The sequence below is a fragment of the Euleptes europaea genome, chromosome 1 (assembly GCF_029931775.1).
Source record: "Euleptes europaea isolate rEulEur1 chromosome 1, rEulEur1.hap1, whole genome shotgun sequence".
Lineage (NCBI taxonomy): Eukaryota > Metazoa > Chordata > Lepidosauria > Squamata > Sphaerodactylidae > Euleptes > Euleptes europaea.
Genome location: NC_079312.1, coordinates 84,383,804 through 84,398,077, shown reverse-complemented (window position 1 = coordinate 84,398,077; position 14,274 = coordinate 84,383,804). Strand labels below are relative to the sequence as shown.

The window sequence follows — 14,274 nt, the reverse complement described above, 5'->3', positions numbered from 1 at the left end:
TTTCCCCTTCCCGCTGTAGACTCTTCTCATATTGTTCCTCAGGGTTCCCAGTCCCTCAGCAGCAACATTTCATGGAGATTAGTGGGGGGATGGGAGGAAAGATCCATTGCTTGCATGTGTTAAGTGACGTCAAGTCGCTTCCAACTCATAGTGGCTTTATGAATGAAAGTCCTCCAAAATGTCCTCTCGTTAACAGCATAGCTTAGATTTTGCAAACTGAGGGCTGTGGCTTCTTTTATACAGTCAATCCATCTCATGTTGGGGCTTCCTCTTTTCCTGCTGTCTTCAACTTTTCCTAGCATTTTTGTCTTTTCCAGTGACTCATGTCTTCTCATAATGTGACTGAAGTACGATAGATCCATTTCCCTAAGATCAATTAAAAGGTAAAGGTCCCCTGTGCAAGCACCAGGTCATTCCTGACCCATGGGGTGATGTCACATCCCGACGTTTCTAGGCAGACTTTGTTTGCGGGGTGGTTTGCCAGTGCCTTCCCCAGTCATCTTCCCTTTACCCCCAGCAAGCTGGGTACTCATTTCACCGACCTCGAAAGGATGGAAGGCTGAGTCAACCTTGAGCCGGCTACCTGAAACCCACTTCCGTTGGGATCGAACTCAGGTCGTGAGCAGAGCTTTTGACTGCAGTACTGCAGCTTAACACTCTGCGCCATGGGGCTCATTTAAGATCAATTACCCTAATGGAAAATGTAGTCTGGATCCATCCCCATCCCATTAATTTTCTTTTATGCATACTCGAACGTGGAATCACACTGCTTGAAAATACTGATAACCAATCACCAGCTTCAGTAATTTTACATCAACAACCCCCCAAAACAGAGAATTTTAAATCATATTTACCAGATGTGATGCAGTTTTACAGGCATATACGGCATAATTTCCAAAATCTAGAATTTTGAGAAATTAATTTACAAATAAGTGGAGATAGCAATTCATGGATCACAAACACATCTGTGATCTAAAACACAGAGTTCCCAAATGACAGGTTTTAACTGTCATATGCATTTCAAAGGGTTGTTGTGAGGATACAATGCAAGAGAGGATAATGATGTAAGCCGCTTTGGGTCTCCATTGGGAGAAAAGGTGGGGTACAAATGAAGTAAATAAAAGAAATGAATTGAGGACGTTTTTCATAAGATTTAAATATTCATCATTTCACCAAAGATCAATATCAATCGTCTCAACGTTAAATGGTGCACAGTTGCCTTCATTTACTTCCTTAAGATAAGGTAGCAATTGGAGAGCATTAAAAAATTTCTGACAAAGCAGAATAAATGGCAGCAAACAAGATGATGGATACGTTTTCACCAGTGAAAAAGAAGCCAACAGGGAAGGTGTCTTGTCACCATGGCAACCGGGCTGGAGCATTTCTGAAAGATCGGCTTTTTGCTTGCTTTCCCCCTGCCAATCTTCCTCTTCCCTCCTTCTCTCCCCTCAAATGTAACTCTCCCTCTGCAGGAGACAAGCTGTGACATTTACACTCCCACTAATAAGCTGGCTGCATGATGGGCAAACTCCTTGGGAGAGCATCTGTCACAAAGCCCAAAAGGCACGGCTCTGCAGCTCAGCAAAAGGGTTTGATTCTTCTCAGGCAGTAAGTGTGGGATTGGTGCCTTTCTTTGCCTCCTATTATTATTAGCACTATTAAGTCAGGAGCCTGTACAAAAAACAGCAGGCAAACCCTTTTGGAGCCAGTAAGTCAAAGCAAGCCATGGCAGGCAGGGATTGTTTTCTTGCCTTAGCTATGTACCCATATGACCCCGGTGCCAATATCCCACTGGGAAAGAATTGTGGCCGCAAGACAATAGTCACTTTCCAGAGAACCTCTTTGCAATTAGAAACCACATCCTTCTGGCAAAGAAAATGTGAGAGCCAAGGAGATGCCAATGGAGCCGTTTCATACCGAAATCTACATTGTGACAACTGGCTTTATGACAAGCTCTCTCTCAGTATGCCTCTCCAGCCAAGCTTCCATACACCTTGTACACCACATGTTCCATGTCATTTTTCTGACCTATGTCAACTGTGGTGGTAGTAGGGAAAATTAGGCTCACACAGCTAATCATCCCAGCTGGGTTCCCCCCCCCCCCGATCTGTCCATACAGCCTCAAGACATTGACCAATTGTGCAAATGGCAGCCTTTCTGATTTTACTCGCCGTTTGGTTTAAAATAAGAGCCATTTAAATATTTTGCCATTTCTTTCTTGCAAGCACATATTGAACTGCAAAGGATGAAAGGACCGATAATCAAAGAAGCTCCTACCTTTGAAAATTCCCCTCCCCCAGGGAGGGAGATTTGAACGTCATTACACATATAACTGGCCTTTAAAGTCTTTCCTCTGTCTCCAATGTTTGCTCCTGTATTTATGTAAGGCACAAATAAAATGCCTACACGCATCTACAGTATATACTTAATAGTAAAGTCCATGAGAGGTAGTAAATACAAGTGGCAGACTTGGATGGGGGAGACTTAGGTTTAAATCTAGGGCTGTTGAATTTAAAAAAATTCGGTATAGTTCAGATTCGGCCGAATTCGGCCCGTTTAGATTCGGGATATGCCGAAGTCCAAACTCCCCCACTTCGGGTCCGTTCAATTCGGCGGGAATTCAAAGTTCAGGAAAAAAATTTGGCCGAATAAAGCCATTAAAAACACAATAGCGCCTTTCCGCAGCTCTGGGGGGGCATTTTTTAGGTTAGAGGTCCCAAACTTTCAGCAGAGCTTCAAAGGACGTTTATTGAAAGACTCCCCAAGTTTTGTAAAGATTGGGTCGGGGGGGCTGAGATATGGGCCCTGAAAGGGGTCCCCCCACCCTTAATGTGCATCTCTCAGCAGAGCTTGCCGCCCACGCACAAAGCTCCCAGCCCCGACAACAGCTGAAAAGTTTGCAAAGCAACTGCAAAGTAAAACAACACCTTTGCAACAGGGAAAACCAGAAGACACACAACTGAAACCTCCCCCCTCAAACCAGGGAGCGAGAGACTCGAGGGGGAACACACATCCCAGGCAGAACCGATGAAAGCCCCCTTTGGCTTCCCCCCCACCCACAGAAACTGCTCCCTCCCCACACACACACAGACTCTGCTTTCCCACACACACACACACACACGTACACAGGAGAAAAATTATAGATTAAAGCCCCCAAAGGGGTCTTACTGTGGCTGTCTTCTGTTCCATCAGGAGGGGCTGGGGAGGACTTGTAATCCAAGAGGATTCCAATTAGGCATGGGACGTTTTGCTCTGGAGATGCACAGGATCGGCTGATCCATTCATCCCAATAGGGGAAAGGGGAAAAGGGAAAGCCCATATCTCGGGACCCCCTGACCCAATGTTCACAAAACTTGGGTGGTCTCTTAAGAACACTTGCCTAAAACTCCGCTCAAAGTTTGGGATCTGCACCCCAAAAACTGCGCCCCCTGCAGCCACGGAAAGAGAAAAGGGGGGAGGCGATATTTCTGCCCCCACTGAACCCATCTTTACAAAACCTGGGTGGTATCTTAAGAAGGATTGTCTGAAGCTATGCTGAAAGTTTGGGGGCTATATCCCCAAAAAAGCGCCCCCTGCAGCCACATAAATGGAAAAGGGGGAGGGAAAAGGGGGAGAGCCCATATCTCGAGACCCCCTGACCCAATGTTTACAAAACTTGGGGGGTATCTTAAGAAGCTTCATCTGAAGCTCCACTGAAAGTTTGGGGTCTGTACCCCCAAAAATGCGCCCCCTGCAGCCATGGAAAGAAAAAGGGGGGAGCCCATATCTCAGGACCCCCTGACCCAATGTTTACAAAACTTGGGGGGTATCTTAAGAAGCTTCATCTGAAGCTCCACTGAAAGTTTTGTGTCTGTACCCCAAAAAATACGCCCCCTGCAGCCACAGAAAGGAGCGAATGTGCACAAGCACCCCCACACACACACATGAGGATTTCGCTCTCTCTCTCTCTCTCCCTGGCCGGGCCGCACATCAGCTGATTCCTCCAGTACTCAATCCTGACTGATTGGCCAGAAGAAGACCCAGCTTGGCCACCGATTGGCCGGGGGAGGAGAATGCTGCTTACTGACGATTATGCTGCTTACTGACGGCCCCGAATTCGCTGGATTTATTAGCAAACTCCCAAACTCGCTGAATTCGGCTCCCCGGTTGCCCGCCAGTTTTGAGTTCGGTTCCTCCCGAACTAAAAACCACCGAATCAGGGGAAATTCGGCTGATTTTCAGTTCGGGCCGAACCGAATCAACAGCCCTATTTAAATCCCCACGCCGCCATAAAGCTCACTGACTAGTCACTCTCTCTCATCAAGGTTGTTATGAGGATGAAATAAAAGAGCAGGGGGCTACATGACCCTAGAGAAAGAATGGGGTAGAATATGATAAATTCTGAAAAATTTCTGAAGGCTTCTGAAAGATCATTTTTTAGTTAAAGTGTTCCAAGAGGCAGGAGTTGTAAACATCAGAATTGTGAGGGGGGGGAAATGGATACTTACAAAAGACTGAGGCAATTATAGTTCGAGACAAAACTTGGCAAAGGCTAATGGCAATGAAGCTACAAATGAAGGGACCTGTATCCAACAATATCCAAAAGTGGAGCAGGGTTTGTGGAGCAGGGCTTTCATTGTTCCTCCTGCAACCCCCTTCCCCCATTCCTAGGGCATTGTGAACAACATGGGGAATAAAGTGAGGATCCACAATGGGAAGAGGGAATGGACAGAAATCACCCTTCCCTGCTCCTCTGGTAGAAGTGCTATTCTGTCAATAGAAACAGAATATGACACAAACCCTTATTTCTGGAACATTCACTTGTTTGGAAACTCTCTTGCATCAGGGAAGGCTCCTTGCCTTTGTGAAAGTGCCATCATTTGCACAGTAGATCCATGGTATCCAACCCAACATTTTCAACTGTTGTACCTGTATAGAAACTTAAATTTTCTGAAATACTTATGTAGTCATTTGAGGACCTAGAGACTAGTTTTTCGGATTTAACAATGTTTTCAACCATTTGTAAGAAACCAACAGCTACTACCTTAACAACCCTAACCCCCCAACAATAACCTAAGAAGCATGGCTCCCTCAGCATCATCACAAATAAAAAACATATATAAGCTATATAAGCTTCTTAGACCATGTCCAAGTGAAAATGACATTTTACTGATTTCACCCTTTATGCAGTTTTCAGTAACAAACACCCATTTATACCTTGCATCCAGTAAAAACTGTGAAGGCATCTCTCACAAAATCATGAGTATCTTTCCCTCAAAACTGGCCCAGTTCCTTAGAAAATACCTATGGGTTAGCTCTGCTCACTTGATTTCAGGCCTTTAAACGTTACAGCTATAGAGTGGTATATGCCCATGTAAAGCGGCTCTCTTGGCAAGGCAATAACATGTCAAGGGCATTTTACAACCATGGGGAAGAGGGGCCTCAAGCTAGCTGGAGACAGGGTGAAAGTCAAATCAATAATCTCTATTTTATTTGTGTTATTTAAATGTTTATTTCATGCTTTCCTTACCTCCCAGGACCCAAAGTAGCTTCCAAACAAAACACAAATATAATTTAAACAAACAAAAAACACATGGAATAGCTCAATTTCCTGGGTTGGTCCAGGATCCTCTGGGTCAGATCAGTCAGGGCAAACCTAGATGTGACAATATCCACAGGCCCAACCTATGAATGTGGAGTGCAGTGAGGTAGCCTGAAGCGCTCCTGTCCCCACTGTGCCTTTTCAAGTGCCAAGAATGGCCACCCACGCACACACCATGGCTCTTTCAGCACTTGAAAAGACGCAAGACCACTTCAGCCTGCTGTGATGCAGGCCCAACCACAACCAGCCCCTTGTGACATTTTTAAAACACTTTAAAATGGCGGGTGTATCCATGGGTCGGCTCCATGGATGGCAACATGTTTAGTTTAGCCCTGAAGGGCTAAAAGTCAAGGGCCAAGTCTCCTTTTGCTCTTGCCCTTCAATGTGTGCCAAAAGGCTCATGCATCTGGTAATGCCCTGGCTTCAGTATCTGTAACTGTAAATGACCATAAGACAAGCCCTGGCTAGAAAAAAAAATTAACTGTCATATCTTCATATAAAGGCCAGTATTCTAAAATGTGGTGGAAGTTGTTTCAAGGCAACTTTCTGAGACATTTATTTTCAGGGCAAACTTCTTTAAGAACATAAGAAAGGCCCTGCTGGATCAGACCAAGGCCCATCAAGTCCAGCAGTCTGTTCACACAGTGGCCAACCAGGTGCCTCTAGGAAGTCCACAAGTAAAACAACTGCAGCAGCAGCATCCTGCCTGTGTTTCACAGCACCTAATATAATAGGCATGCTCCTCTGATACTAGAGAGAATATGTATGCAGCATGACTAGTATCCATTTTAACTAATAGCCACGAATACCCCTTTCCTCCATGAATATGTCCACTCCCCTCTTAAAGCCTTCCAAGTTGACAGCCATCACCACATCCCAGGGCATGGAGTTCCACAATTTAACTATGCGTTGTGTGAAAAAATACTTCCTTTAATCTGTTTTGAATCTGTCACCCTCCAGCTTCAACAGATGACCTCGCGTTCTAGTATTATGGGAGAGGAACAAACTTCTTTGAAAAAACTTCTTTCATCACATTTAAGCTGTAAATCTAGATTTCATTTACGTGATCTTTTACAGTCCACAAGTTAACACATCACTGATTCACCTAATACGTAATATAAGGAAAGTCTCAGAACCATATTTCTGAGAAGCTAGGAATGGCTTGGAATACCTGAGTATTTCAGCATGCACACACATACAAATTGTTTCCATTTAGGGCATGGGGTTCCTTGTAAAAGTAACTTGAAAGTGTAACATGATGGGATCTGATCTATCTAAACATATTTTATATGACTATTCGGTGAGACCCTACAAAGCTAATTCAGTCTTTTCTGATATGTGTGGACAGGATAGATTAACTTTAAGTGAAACAATATTTTCGAAGTTTAAATTTGAAACCAAATATTTTGTTCATTTGACAAATAGATTGAAATCAGACAACTCCAGAATATTGGTCAGATTACAGACAATGTTTGTTTCCTGCACATCTCCTGTAAATCTTCACTTTCTTCCTCTACAAAACGGGCACCAATTATACCTACCTATTTTCCCTGCTCGGTTTAATTCCAGGGATTTTTATAAAATCCACTTGTAACTAGAATCAAGTGCTAAGTATGATTAATTGGTGCTTTATCCCCCTAATTAACAATCATATAACGAATTTAAAATGCATCCGCAGAACCCAGACAAAAAACCCTTGCTTTATTAAATACATCAAATGCATGTCTAAGGAGAAAACTTTTTGAATGTCACTGCAACCTGAATATTGTACAAAGGAGGAGGGGTGTGTTAGGAGAAATAAAATAAACCTTTTAATATGTTGCTCAGCAACAGAAGTTGCGGGGGAAACAATCAGAGAAGAAAAGAACAGGCGTTCCCAGGTTATTTTAGGAGAAAGGGAAGAGATTGGAGACTAGCAAATGTCAGCTCAAAGCAGATAACATTTTTATCAATAACTTAAACTACCCAGACATTTGGGGCAAATACATTCTTGAGGGTGATGATTAAAAACATATATTATAAAACTTTCCCAAAGAGTTGAAAATCTATTGAAATGTTTAGGGTTTTTGTGTGTACAGCGGGGAGAAATGTTCAACTGTAATGAAAGGAAATGGAAATGCCTTATGTGTATTTGAGAGTGGTGGCTTGCTGGTGTATTGTATTGCATTAAACTCTTGTGTCTTGTTTTGAAAGTATAATACTTCATTAACAGATTTTTCCTTCCCCTTTCATCTCTCTTATAGGACAAAACAAGTGCTTTGAGCCTGAGCAATGTGGCCGGTGTTTTCTACATCCTCATCGGTGGGCTTGGACTAGCCATGCTGGTTGCCTTAGTCGAGTTTTGTTACAAGTCCAGAAGTGAATCAAAACGGATGAAGGTGGCAACACATTCACAGGCCTTTCACACCTTCTTTCTGAAACACCATTCAGATTCCTAAAATTCCTAACCCCGTACTGCAGCATTCTTGACCCATATTAATGTCAATTTGCTTCAATGCAGAGCTTAGGACTTAGTCTAAAGACAACCAGATACTTTCTTCATTTCCCTTGCCAAAATTGACTTGCTCTAGTGGTCTTTAACATTTCTAGATCTAGAAGCCACTTTTAACTCACAGGCAGCAGCATGGAAAGCACATGACAGGCAGCCATGTGATGGAAGTCATGTTATATCATAGTCATGTGACAGGAAGTCTGACTATGTCATGGCGACAGAAAGAGGAAAAGCCTTCCCAGTGCCAAAACTAGAATTGTGTACATAACAAATGAACTGGGGACAGGAGACATAAGTCAAACACTAGGAAGCTATCATGTATACCAGCAACAGCAAAAATATGGTAGTTTTATAGGGGCTCACATTCCAGCATGTGGTGGTTCTTTACCCATCTGAAGATCTTGACCCATGGGTTAAACATAGTGACTTTAGACCAGCTTCCTAATGTCTCACTAAATAGCTACATGATAACCCTGGTAAGTTATTCTAGAAACATGATGATTATTATCCCTCAGCAATTAGTGACAGATAAATGCTCTTCCGCTTGATTTAAAACAGCTAATATTTTCCAATTATGGCCTATTTTTTTTCTGAATGTGTTTCAAAATTTAACAACTTGTTTTGCCCTGCTTGAATGTTTTCCTAGCCACTGCAAGTTCCTCAAATTCTTTTAAAAACTCCTTAGAGCCACAAGCCCACGACTTTAGAAATTAGAGGGGTTTTGAAACAATGAATGTGTGATACCAGGGACCCTTGAGCTTGGCACCCAACTTCTCTATAGCAATACCAGTTGCCTGGGAAACTACGTGTTCTTTAGCTCAACCTTGCGTGAAGCTGCTGAGCACACTTCATATAGCATGCCAGGTCATTTGTAAAGTATCCAAATATTATAAGCTGTAGAAATTCAAATTCTGAATCATATACTTCATTGACCTTGCTGTTAGCTGACTGTAATTCCAACATTACTGCTTCCACAGCCATCTGTATGTACAAGTTCTTTTGAGTTCCTTTTGTTGTATTGCTGCAGAGAAATCAAAGATGTTATAGAGACTTATATTTGGAAGGGTCTTACAGACCATCTAGTCCAATCCCTTGCCAATACAGGAAACTCAGAGCATTCCTAATAATGACAGCCCAGCCTCTGCATGAAAACTTTTAACAACACCCCAACATAATTGGTTTCATTGTTGGACTGCTCTTGGCATGAGGAAGATTCTCTTAATATTTAATCAGAATTTACACACATAGAATCATAGAATCAAAGAGTTGGAAGGGACCACCAGGGTCAGCTAGTCCAACCCCCCGCACAATGCAGGAAATTCACAACTACCCCCCACACCCCCAGTGACCCCTACTCCATGCCCAGAAGATGGCCAAGATGCCCTCCCTCTCATGAACTGCCTAAGTTCACAGAATCAGCATTGCTGACAGAGGGCATCTAGCCTATGCTTAAAAACCTCTAGGGAAGGAGAGCTTACCACCTCCTGAGGAAGCCTGTTCCACTGAGGAACAGCTCTAACAGAAAATTCTTCCGAATGTCTAGATGACTTGCTCTTCTGATTTAATTTTAACCCACTGGTTCTGGGGCAACAGAAAACAACTCGGCACCATCCTCTATATGACAGCCCTTCAAGTACTTGAAGATGGTTATCATATCCCCTCTCAGCCTTCTCCTCTTCAGGCTAAACATACCCAGCTCCTTCAACTTTTCCTCATAGGACTTGGTCTCCGGACCCCTCACCATCTTTGTTGCCCTCCTCTGGACACGTTCCAGCTTGTCTACATCTTTCTTAAATTGCGGTGCCCAAAACTGAACACAATACTTTAGGTGAGGTCTAACCAGAGCAGAGTAAAGCAATACCACCACTTCACACCTGTAACTTAAGCCAAACAGAGAATGAGCCTTTGCTTTCTTCCTTGTGACAGCTTTCCAATTGCACAGGAAAGGTAAGGATATGCAGAGTCCCTCAGACATAACGTTCTCTAGGTGGCCTTGTACAAATCAAGCTCTCCCCACAACCTGCCTTGGAGACACACATGAGGCTCTTGGGGCATCTTGCTCAGTGTTCTGTTAAATCTCGGGCCTCACAAAAGCAGGTATAACCATTTCCCCCATATAATAAGGATGCCTGAAGTTTCCTAATGCCTTGAAGTGCCACAGTCAATCTTTTGAAGAGTTTAGTCCTAAAATTAACCAGGATAATTGAATAGGGGAGAAAGGGGTGATGGTAGGAAAGTGCATTGCTGATATTTCTTTATGCATTCATGCATTGTACAAGGGCACTTTCTTTGAAAAAATAATAAGAAAAGACTGCACAGCCATTGTTTTGGGTATGCCTTGAGTTCACAAATCATTGAACCCAGAATGGGACTGTGATGCTTAAAGATCTCGATATCCCTGCCAGTGTACACAACTCTGCTTGGAAGTTATTGTCCTCCTGATTTTTAACTACAAATGCACCTGTACGTCTCAGGGCTCACATTTCTTCTTTCCAGAGCTCAAGGAAGTTTGCAAACATAGATAAAACATATAGGGATAAAATACATTAAAAACATAAAACTGAAATTTAAAATCACAAGGCCAGAAGTATATAACAGATTCACAACAAGCAGAATAGCATTTGTATTGAACCAACCAGTTGCTTTAAAGTACAAGCAATCTTTCAAGCCCAAGAGATGTTCTTCACACATGGGTGTTCTAAGCCTAAATATAAAATTTGACAGTGTATATTCATACCTTATGCATTATTTTTATAAAAAGTGCTTTGAGTCTCAATGCTTGAAGAATGACTTGTTAGGTTTGAAACCTCACATCACTTCTAAACATATAGTGACCCAACTGAATGAAGCAGAGTTTAAATTGTTAGATGAGAGCTCCTGGAAGCACTATGACTTGTCCTAGAAAGTCCAGTAGTGGTTGCTTCATGATTGATATTGTACTCTGTAAATTATTTATTTTTCATTGTTACTTCCCACTTCCAACTGAATGTGTATATGTTAAGTCCCATCAAGTCGCTTCTGACTCATGGCGATCCTACGAATTAATTTCCTCCAAAATGTCTTCAGGTCTTGCAGTCTTGCAGACCGAGGGCCGTGGCTTCCTTTACAGAGATACTCCATCTCATGTTGGGTCTTCCTCTTTTCCAGCTGCCTTCAGTGTTTCCTAGCATTGTCGTCTTTTCCAGTGACTTTTGTCTTCTCATAATGTCACCAAAGTACAATAGTCTCAGTTTAGTCATTTAGCTTCTAGGCTTGAATTGATCTAGAAACCACTGATTTGTCATTTTGGCTAACCCCAATATCTGTAAAACTCTTCTCCAACACCACATTTCAAAGGAATCAACTCTCTTCCTGTCAGGTTCCAAGGCTCAGGCTTAAGGAAGCTTGGTTAAAATTAAGTCCTCTATCAATTCATCTATTCTGTGTATCTCTTTTTGTAGGACCAACATGGCTACACATACCTGACTTATGTGGCGCACCTCCTAGGCCTGACAGATAAAACAGTAAACCTTGTTGATGTTGGTGGCAAAATTAATCTTGGGCAGTCACGGATCTGTGCTAATTTTACAATAGCTTGACATTCAGAGACTCTTTAATTAAAAATAATGAGTGCCAAGCAGACGGGGGTGGGGAATCTCAAGAACACTCAGCAGATAGAAGAGGAAAGTTGCAAAGCGTATATTAGGAATGTCCAGCCATTGCTAAGGACAGGGGGAGACCCCCTTGTCTCTCTTAAAAGGGTTTTTGTTTGATCCCACAGCAATCTATCAATGAAGCCATACGGACATCAACCCTTCCTCGAGCATCCGCAGCAGGAACCAGCAGTGGAGAAAACGGACGGGTGGTGAGCCACGATTTCCCTAAACCCATGCAGGAGATTCCATGCATGGGTCACAGCTCTGGGATGTCCCTGGGAGCAACGGGATTATAATAGCCCTTGATGGATCTTGGGTGAGAGCAGGGTCTCCCTGGCCCGAGCCTCTCCAGTGCCAAAACCAAACCAAACCATACCAGAAGAGGGACAATTCGGTGGATCCTTCAGCGGAAATCAGATCTATTTTCCTTTGTGTGTGTGTGTGTGTATGCGTGTGTGTTTCTGTTTTACAGTAAATCCACAGGCAGAAGAAAGTACAACCTGTACTGCAATAAGGAGAGGGCAACCGGACTGAACAGAATTTGGAGACATCCCTGAGTACACGGTTACAGGAACACTGAGGAAGACAGCGCCATTTTATTTTTAACTTGGTTGTTAATAAGTTCTTAGTGTGTGCAATATATATTTTTCTTACTAATTCCCGTGATGTCAGGGTAATGTCAGCCCTGCTCTGCTCAACAGTTTAAAATCAGGTTTCGTTTGGGATGAAAACCATAAATGTCTGTGCTACTAACAGTGAAAGGAAAGCAAAACAAAATTCCTCTGAGACGACAGGACTCTACTGTGTTAAAAGTGTTGCTACAAGGCTAACCAGGCTGTCGAAAGAGTTCTCCATTCCATTCCCAATTGAAGGACTTCAAAGACAGCTGAAAGAGAAGCCTGACATGGAGAAAGGAATAGGAAGACTTTGTTGGAGATGGAGTTCAACAGTTGTATCTGGACTAAAAAGAGCCCAGGTAGACAGAAGTTAATGCGGTCCTTATTCTTAACCTAGGAAGGGGTTATTTGAATTAAAAGTATTGCGAGTTTGGGGCATGACAGCCCACAAAATATGCACTTGGCAGGTTACCATGGAAATGTCAGCATCCAACTAAAACAATGGCCGTTTTTTGCATATAGGGAAAACCAAGCAAATGCAAAACATATATTACATATCATCCTCCCTGCCTGCTTCCTTAAAATTGAAGAGGCAGTTGTCAGCCATTTCCTCATTCCTGCACTTCTGTAAGGTTTCCTTGCCATTGTGACTTTTGAGTAGAGAATCCTTCACCTTCCCAGAAAAATTTCTGCAGATCACTCCATGGGTATCCATAAACCAGTAAACAGACGTAAAGACATTAGGGCTGTTTTGTGAACATCTGGCTTTTTGTTCCTTGAGGATCACATTTGATTTAAGTGGACGTTCCATGGAGTATTAGATTTGTTATGAAAAAACCCCTCAAGGTTTCACTGAATGACACCAACATTCACCTTCATTCAGCCTTCCACAATATTAACTTACATCTGATCCCAATTCCTTTCAACCGTTTCAAGAATCAAGTCTTCGCCAGTGATATGATTTGCAGAAAAGCCTACAGATGTGGTTTCCATCTCGTTCATCATGAGGGGAAGGGGAACACGCAGAACAGACCAGCTGGTACCCTGCTTGCTATTAAAAACTTTGTGATCCAAAACCCAAGCTTGCAATGAAACACTGAAATCCATAAAGCACAAGAGAGTGAACCTGCTAGCAGTATTTCCCCAGTCATTGTGTGTAAGTGTCTACATCTAAACAAGAGCTTCATCTGTATGTGTGTATGTGATACCACCACTATGAACAGTGAAATATTTGAATGAAAAACATTCCCCTGAAGAAGAAAAATAAAAGGGAGTGTCTTCTACTCCATCATGGTCTGGAGGAGGACTTACCCTTCCCTGAAATCCTTGTCCTCATAATCCATTTGCCCATGACTGGATAGTAACTCCAGACTTTTCAAGGGGCTAAAACTTCCTCCAAATGCCAGGGCAGACCTAGCGGTATAACAGAAATGTCTTATATCTGACTTCTCAGATCTGTGGGTAGTGTAATGTGTGAAATAGGTGGTTTCAACTTAGAATGGCGGCTAAAGATTTGACAAGAGTGCAACACAGGCTACAAATAGATATGGCTTTGTTGTGAGGACCTTCCTGGTACAACTTTCTTTATAAATGGGACTGGCAGTTGGCTCTAAAACAAATACTCTTTCATATATAAGTTGCTATTCTATAAAAGTGTCATCAACCATTAAAGACTGGTCTCTATGAACTGTTTTACCATTCAACTCTTCATTGTTCCATCAACTTCTTCCACTCGTCTTAAGATGGCACCTTAATTAAGACTGGCAAGACAGAAACCACAGATCCCCTTCAGAGGACACAGCATGCCTAGTGTCTCCTTGTTTTCTTTCAATGCCACCAGAAGCCTTTCTGTCTCATATTTCATCCAGCGATCTGTCAAGACGCTGATCTCAGCCTCTGAGAATAATTCTTCAAGTTGTTGTTCTCTGTATTTTTAAAAAAAATATTGTC

General features: G+C 42.6%; 1 protein-coding gene across 5 annotated transcripts in view; it reads left to right on the top strand.

Annotated features, from left to right (window-relative positions):
* GRIA1 (glutamate ionotropic receptor AMPA type subunit 1) overlaps positions 1-13,049 on the top strand; it is a 255,374-nt gene extending 242,325 nt beyond the window's left edge. For 3 of the 5 annotated variants that reach the window (XM_056867275.1, XM_056867273.1, XM_056867272.1), the window contains 2 exons: positions 7,825-7,959; positions 11,812-13,049. In XM_056867275.1, coding sequence (XP_056723253.1) covers positions 7,825-7,959; positions 11,812-12,003 — 327 coding nt within the window. In that variant the 3' untranslated portion in view covers positions 12,004-13,049. Of the gene's footprint in view, positions 1-7,824; positions 7,960-11,811 lie in introns of those variants that run through there. The other 2 variants (XM_056867274.1, XR_008933972.1) reach the window with 2 other exon arrangements.
* The last annotated feature ends 1,225 nt before the right edge of the window (positions 13,050-14,274 follow it).